Source organism: Cavia porcellus, unplaced genomic scaffold (genome assembly GCF_034190915.1).
Source record: "Cavia porcellus strain 051 isolate PalLab524CR breed Dunkin Hartley unplaced genomic scaffold, mCavPor4.1 scaffold_7, whole genome shotgun sequence".
Classification (NCBI taxonomy): Eukaryota; Metazoa; Chordata; class Mammalia; order Rodentia; family Caviidae; genus Cavia; species Cavia porcellus.
This window is the reverse complement of record NW_026947490.1, coordinates 38,480,971-38,488,364: the sequence shown is the minus strand read 5'-3', so window position 1 is coordinate 38,488,364 and position 7,394 is coordinate 38,480,971. Positions and strand designations below refer to the sequence as shown.

General features: G+C 54.2%; 1 protein-coding gene across 2 annotated transcripts; it reads right to left on the bottom strand.

The window, feature by feature from the left end:
- Positions 1–807: 807 nt before the first annotated feature.
- On the bottom strand, positions 808–7,394 carry Fxyd3 (FXYD domain containing ion transport regulator 3). 2 transcript variants are annotated; one of them, XM_003466533.3, is made up of 8 exons: positions 7,149–7,394; positions 3,791–3,844; positions 2,604–2,636; positions 2,483–2,506; positions 1,566–1,640; positions 1,453–1,489; positions 1,120–1,157; positions 808–999 (listed from the first exon to the last, which is right to left on the bottom strand). In XM_003466533.3, the coding sequence occupies exons 2-8, from the start codon at positions 3,828–3,830 to the stop codon at positions 980–982; spliced, it is 267 nt and encodes an 88-aa protein (XP_003466581.1). In that variant the 5' UTR covers positions 3,831–3,844; positions 7,149–7,394; the 3' UTR covers positions 808–979. The 2 variants fall into 2 exon arrangements, with proteins under 2 accessions (XP_003466581.1, XP_063109425.1); XM_063253355.1 differs by lacking the exon at positions 1,566–1,640 and having other exon boundaries at positions 7,149–7,179.

Here is a 7,394-nt window from a genome sequence, read left to right as displayed (position 1 = left end):
GGGTGCTGTGGGATCATTGGGAGAGGGGATTTTGCGAAAGGTATGAGGTGAGAGTGGTGTTTGGCACCTCCCAGGGTCTCTAAGGATTGTGGACTCACAAATATGAGTAGGTGGGGTACTTGTTGAATCTTGGAGTGTTAAGTTATGATTGGGTCACAAGTTTATTATGGGTCTCTTTTTCCAGATCATGTCGTAAAGAAATAATTAGATATTTTTGGAGTATTTTGGAGATTTGGGGAATTTTATGGGAGTGGTTGGAGAACATTTGGGGTACCTTATTGGCTATTGAGGAGTCTCAAGGGAATTAGGCTCAGTAGAGAATCTCACACTGTGTGCATTGTGTATATGCTGGGTGTTATGGGGACCTACTGTGATGTAACGATCTCATAGGGACATCTGGGGACTCAAAAAGGTCTCATAATAAAGTGGAGTCTCAGGGGATGAGTGAGAGGGTCACAGAGGTCTTACTATCATAGTCATACTATTGTCCACTCCGGAATGGTGGGCTGACCCTGTATCCTTGTTTTTCTGAGATGTGTCCAGTGTCCATCTGGGTGCCCCAGCAATCCATCTTGTTTAGGGTTCTCATTCATGAAAGTGTCCCCCAGTTTGCCACTGGAACTTTCTTAGCTGCACATGAGGTTCCCCTGGCTGAGCAGGCAGGGAGCAGGCCCTGTGAACTGCAGCCAGGCCGTGAGACCCTGGCCTTTTCTCACCCAGAGAATTAGCTCTCAGCTCCTGTGCCACCCACCTCCTCCTACCCACACCCCTGACCCCAGCATGTGCACAGGGAGTGTTGTGGGCACCTTGACCAGAGACAAGATCATTTTATATTAAACACTGAACACCGAGACCCCTTCCATGACAGGTAAGATGCTGCCCTGGCAAGACGTCTGAGGAGAAAAGAGGTGCCACCCTTTGGGCAAGGGTCCTGTGCAAAGCCAAGATGGACACTGGGGCTCTTCTGGTTGGCTGGTCCTCAGCAGTTGTGAGCAGAGCCTGGGAGAGGTGATGGGGTCAGCCTGAGAGCAGGCAGAGTCCTTTTTCCCCAGCGCACGCATGCATTGCCCACACCACTCACTCCCCGTGCTCCCCTCAGCTGTGTGCTGCCTGTCTTACCTGGAGTGATGAGAGGTGGGGCATCTGCTGGATGGTGACTGAGGAAGTAAAAAATAGTGAGATCCACATCCACCCCCATGGTCCTGTCCCTCGGGGCTGGAGACATCACAGTTGACCAGACACAGCTTGCTAGCTGTGTTTCCGGTGTTGGTTCATGCAGCACTAAGGTTTATGCGGCATTTCAGAACATGGGGCCCTCTGGGAATCATTAGCTATGAAAAATAAACCTGAGACGTCTTCATGGCTGAGCCCAGAGGCCTATTCTCTGCAAGACTTAGCTCCTTCACCCTGGAAAGCGTAGTGCATGAAGCAGGCGTGCCGGGCACATCTTACCTGGGCTTTTGGCTGAACTTGCACTTGCATTTTCCACCTGTCGGGGCAAGGGAAGTGATCAGAGGAGGGAATGCAGAGCCCTGCCCGCCCCACCCCACAGCTCCTGCACTCACTCAAGAGAACAATGAAGCCGAGGGCACACAGGACCGCTGCGCAAATGAGTCCACCGACCCTGAGCCTGTGCCAGTCTGGGGGAAGAGCAGAGGGCACCTCAAGGCCAGCCCAGGGCCTACCCATCCGTCTCGCCCTGAGGGTGTGTCTTGAATGTCTACATCATGCAAAGCTCTGGGGATGTGGTAGTAAGAGAGCAAACTGAAACCCCGGCCAGGCTGGTGCACGAAGTCTAGTTTATATCTACACAAACAAGATGTTTCTTGTCGGGTCAGGTGGAGATAAGCAATGAGAAGGAAAATAACCAAGACAAGTGATGGGCAGTCAGAGCGCAGATCTTTAGAGTGATCCGGGAAGGGTTCCCTGAGGAAGCTGCATTGAGCAGATGTCTGCTGGAGGTGGATATGTGAAAAAGAAGTCCCACACACAAGGATGAGCAGGTGCAAAGACCCAGGGGCTGCAGCTGTGTGTTGCGATCTGAGGGTCAGCAGAAGGCCAGTGCGGCCGGAGCAGGAGCGAGGGGCAGTAAAGGAGGTGAGGGTGATAGAGCAGAGGAGGAAGTGTGGTGCAGTGGCATCTGAAGGCTAAACGATAATTTGGGTTGAATCACTCACCTCTTCCAGGAAGATGCCTCCTGTCGGCCCTTCTCCCAGCCACTGACTAAACTGAATGGCTTTCTGTAGACCAGCCTCACTTCCTGCCTGTATCTAACAGCCTTGCAGGCATAGAACCCTCCCCTGGGCCACACTGTCATTTTTTGTTCTTCTGATCCACTGCTTCTATGGATCAGTGGCCTAATTTCAGCTCCTTCATATTCTAGCCTCTGGATCACCCTTATCAGACCCTCAGCCAACCCCACGTGGCACTGCTAGTGCAAAATAGTGTGTGGGGTAGGGAGGTAATGAAGACCAGAGCTCACCATAGTAGAAAGGACTGTTCTTATCTGCAAAGAGAGTACAAGGCACGTGAATGCAGGACAACAGCTCACTGCAGGGGTCACAGGGAGAATTTGGGGGCTGAGTGGGACAGCTCCGACTCACCTTCTGGGTCATTGGCATCCAGAGCAGGCAGGCCTGGAGGAGGGACAAGCGGGGAGAAGGGAGATGGTGGTGCTGGCCTCAGCAGAGCTCTTGAGCAGGGCCCAGGAGCCTCAGGCCTCCCACAGGCACCCTGGGGACAGTCACAACCTCCTGAGGGTAGAGAGGTCCTGCCCCAGCCTGGCTGCCTCTGCATCATGGAGACACAGGCTCAGCCATGCGGCCCCGCACCTTTGAGCCACTCCAGAATTTTGCTGCCCAAAACAGGTTCTATTCTAAGCAGCCTTGCCCAGCATTTGGTTGAATACTTCTAGACACATGGCTAATTCAGGCCCCTGCAGAAAGGGAACTTTTCTCATCAAGATGACAGATGGCTTCCGTTCCCAGGGCTGCTCCCCCCACGCTGGCCGTACGCAGAGTCCACCTTCCCTATTCCACCACCTGCACACCCACCTGTCCCTGAGTTGGCTCACCATCACCCACCCCCCAGGCCATCAACTTGGAGGCACTTTAGGTAAACCTGCGGCCCTACACCCCTGCCCGAATGGACTCCCAGTCTTGCCCAATACAATGGACAGAAAAAAATGCAGTGAAAGCAAAGGGCAAGGGTCCCGTCTGGCTAAAAGCACCGCGCTGCCTCAAATCTGGGCCTCAGTGCTGGGAACGGGAGATTAATCATTTTTAATTATGTGTGCAGCACCGACATGTGTGCTGATTCTCGGCTAGGCACTGTTCTAAGTGCTTTTCAAATATTAACTTGTTTAGTGCTCGCTTTGGCAGCACATATTCAAATATTAGCTTGTTTAATCTTTGCAATGACTCTGCAAATACGTTTTGTTACTCTCTGGGTTTACGAATGGGGAAACTGAGTCACGGGTATTCTGGTTACTCTCTACATCACCACCAGGCTCAGAGATGCTGAAGGAACCCTGGGCTGAGCCTTCTCTCCTTGATGTCCTTAGATATACAAGTGACTTTTTCTAGCTGTGTGAGCTGCTACTATAAGAGGCCTTTGTCCTTGTGTGTCCCTTGAAATCATGAGTGTGACACTTCTTAGCTTTGAGGGGATGCTGTCCCCAGCAGCCACCCCTCACCACCCTGGGGAGAAGGAGCAAGTGTGCAGACACACAGCAGAGCACCAACCAGCTGGAGGTCCAGGGGAAAAGGCATTTTGGGGGCCACATTCTTACCAGCCAGGAGGACGAGCAGGTTCAGGGTTACCTCTTGCATGTCAGATCACTGCCCTAGAGGAGATCAGGCAGTGGCCCAGTTTTATCAGGGCCATCAGGGTGCCAGGCCCCTGTACTTCTGGCTCCCACCCCCCTTCCCCCTGCTCCACACCCACAGAGCACAGCCCAGAGTCCACGCAGGACAGTGGAGCTGAAGGAAGAGAGAGCCTCAGTCAAGTGGGACCGAGTGAGGACTCGGGCCAGAGGAAGGACTGCTGTGTAAGTCACTGGACAGGGCCTTTAGGCTCTTAAGAGTTCCAGCAACCAAATGAGGATGTGAGATGGGGAAACTGAGGCTCAAAGAAGTGAGAACTGTTGCCAGGATCACTTGGCTAGGAAGCAGGATTTCAACCATGCCTGGCTCCCCAATGGCTGGTCCTGACTTGGGGCCTCGGGGTGTTTTGGGAAGTAGGGTTTTGGGAGCCAGGTGGCAGGAGGCCCAGGTTCTGGGGAGTGTCCTCATAGACAGCCTGGAGCCTGCCCAGATCTGCCCAGGCTTTGTAGACGGGGTAGGGAGGAGCTAATGCCAGGCTGGGACAGAGGGTGAGGGTCCTGGCTGCAGCCTTCGCTCCATCTTCGTCCCCCTCTGTCCCTGCTCCTCAGCCCCTACACAGGATGCTGCCAGCTCTAGTCCTAGCCAGGCTCCTTCCCCATCCCAACTCTGACCCTGACCCTGGGACCACCCCGCCCACACCCATATCCCCCATCCCTGCCTCCACCCCAGGCCTTGCCCACTTCTGCTGCTGCACAGCACCCTCTTTCCCAGGGAGGCCTGCCCGGCACACAGAGCACTTTTACCTGGCCCTAGCCTGGTAGCCATGCTGGACGTCTGCAAAAACTTCCTGTACAGCCCCTGCCCACTCCACACCCGTGCCTGGCTGCTACAGGCACGCGGTGTCACGGTCTCGATAGCGAAAGCTAACACTCAACACGCCTGCCTGGTCCATTGCCCATGACCTTGCTGGGTTTTCACTCATTCAATTCCCAGCAGCCCCTGAGGTCATCCATCCAGTCCCCATTTCCTTCCCCCCCCCCTTCCTTCCTTTCTTTTCTTCTTTTCCTCCTTCTGAAGTATGAACACAGAACCTTTGCACTGAGCTACATCTCCAGCCCTTTTTTACTTTGACCTAGGGTCTCACTAAATTGCCTAAACTGGGCTCAAACTTGCCATCCTCCTGCCTTAGCCTCCCAGAGTATTGCGTCTGTGTCATTGCTTCTGGTCTCCTGCTCAGATTTCACCAATAGTAAAACTCATGCTCAGCGAGAGGATGGTACTGGAGGTTACCATAGTGCGGGTGTATACGGAGAGTTTTCAGACTCCTGCATCTCCTCATGACCACCCCTGGAGCCTGGGATTCCTCTTCGCCTTCCCACTTACTCCAGATGCTGGAGCAACTATCTTTTTTTTTTTTTTTTTTTTTTTTTGAGACAGGGTCTCACCATGTAACCCAGGCTGGCCTTAAACCTGCAGCAATCTTCCTGTTTCAACCTCCTGCTGCAACCTCCTGCCTCAGCCTCCTGAGCTTTTGCAGAAAGAGGGCCTTTGGCTTTAGAGAGCATTACCCAGGTAGCTAGGACCCCAGGAAGGTTTGGGGACAGCTGGAGTGGGTGGTGGGCAGGAGAACAGGCCCACAGGTGGACGGCCTGTTGTCTAAAGCCACCTCGGGAGTCTGTTTCCCCACACTGATACCTACGCTAACAGAACCCTCCGATGCTCGCCCCACGCAGGCTGTTCTCAGTGCTTAGCTCCGCTTCACTCTGTGAAGTCGGCACCATTGGGGCTGTGGAAAACTGCTCTTGCTCCCAGCTCATTCGGCTTAATATCCTGAGCTTTGTCACCCAGTGACGTTAGGGCTCATTTCTTAAGTCTCCTCCAGGATGCCCCTGGTCGGGGAGGCCCTGTGATCCCCATTCCCATGACGCCAGAAACCTCCAAGACTGGGAGGCAAGGGACGACTCAGCCATACCCCGGCCTCTGCCTAAGGTTTCCCAGGCCAGGTAGGGAGCAGGGCGCTGGGCATCTGCCCTCTCTGGTTGTCTGACTTCAGAGGCCTCTGTTTCCGAATGACCACAGCTGGGGGCATGATCTGAGAGGAAACAGGCTGTGCTGGGGGGCTCTGTCAGACCGCCTCTGATCTGACCCACCATGGAGGTCCTAACTCTGGCCCAAGGCCTGTTTGTGCTTCTGCCCTCCGCTGTTCTGCCATCTATTCTCCAAAACCAGTGGGGAATAATACCACGTTCCGGGATATGCAACAGTGTCTTTAATGAGTACCTACTGGCAACCAAAGGGTCGAACCCCTATAGCAGACTGCCTGCCTTTCAGCCTCCACCAGCTGTGCCCGAGGCCATGAGACAATATGGCAGCGCTGGCAAAACCACACAAGATGCAAACAGACCTCCCATGCGAGACTAGCTCCTCCCAGTGAGCCCTGACCACCTCTAAAGTCGGTGCACGGGCCTCCTTACCCGAAGCAAAAAGGCCTTTTGGGAGGGCAAAAGAAACGGGTTTGTCAAATTGCACCTTTAAACATACAATTTCAGACATGTCGTTGATGCCCTTGGGAGACCCGAAAGGCGCTAGATGATCCAGAAGGAGATGCTTTCCAGATAGTCCCATTTGCTGCCCCGACTTTTTCCCACGTCCTCAAACCCCGACAAAAACCCCTACCTCTCACCCTCCTGGCTCCATTCTTCTCTTGGAAATTCGCCTGCTGTTTCTCTTGCCTCTGACCTGAATAAACTTTATCCTTCTTTTTGTTCTTGCCTTGGTAAATTCTTTACCATTTGCATCATCAGCTCATTATGTGCTCTCACTGCAGCCTCCTCCTCTGTATCCCCCAAATCTCCTGACCAGCTCCCCATTTTATAGCTTCTCCAGGAGCCCCCATCCCTTGTCCTAGTATTCTCCGGGACTCACATGGTCCCAACACCTAGACATCCCCTGTCCACCCGTCACCCCCATTCAACCAATGCACCTAAATCCCCCTGATCTGTGTAGATACCCCACCCCCCAGCACCCCAATCCGTCCACATGCCTTCAATCTACCACATACTACTATCTCAGCTGTCCCAAGGCCCTGCTAAATGGGTCTAACCCTCACCCCAGCTGCTCAAGGCCCTCAGAGAACGATGGGGAAGGTCACCCAGGGGAGGAGAGGGACATTCTCCAACCTCCTGTTCCCAGAAAGCCAGAAGGGGACGGTCCCCAAAGGCTGTCACAGCAGAGCTTCTCTGTGGCAGGGGCAGTGAGGACAGAAGCGGGGGAGTTGGGGGCAGAGCCAAGGGGGACCTGGGAAGAGGAGACCCCAGTGCTCACCTGTGGCTCCCTCGTTGGGTGGAGAAGGAGGTGCTGAGAGAAAGCAGCTGCCAAGCCTGAGTCTTTATCCCCAGCAGCCACGCCCTGAGCAAACCTGGGCAGGTAGAGATGCAGCCCGGATCCCAGGCTAGGCAGGCGCAGGGGTTCCTCCACCACATTCCTCTCTTAAAGGGCCAGCTCCTCCCCCTCCCCAGCCCCTGAGACAAGGGAGCTCCCTGGAGTTACCAAGGCCATGACAGCCTCAGG

What these genes read in the sequence shown, in the direction of transcription:
- Fxyd3 (XM_063253355.1), bottom strand. An exon ending in AAGTTCAGCCAAAAGCCCAG is followed by an intron (nt 1,158 to 1,452) that starts GTAAGATGTGCC and finishes TTACTTCCTCAG; the next exon opens with TCACCATCCAGCAGATGCCC. An exon ending in CCCACCTCTCATCACTCCAG is followed by an intron (nt 1,000 to 1,119) that starts GTAAGACAGGCA and finishes CACCTCTCCCAG; the next exon opens with GCTCTGCTCACAACTGCTGA.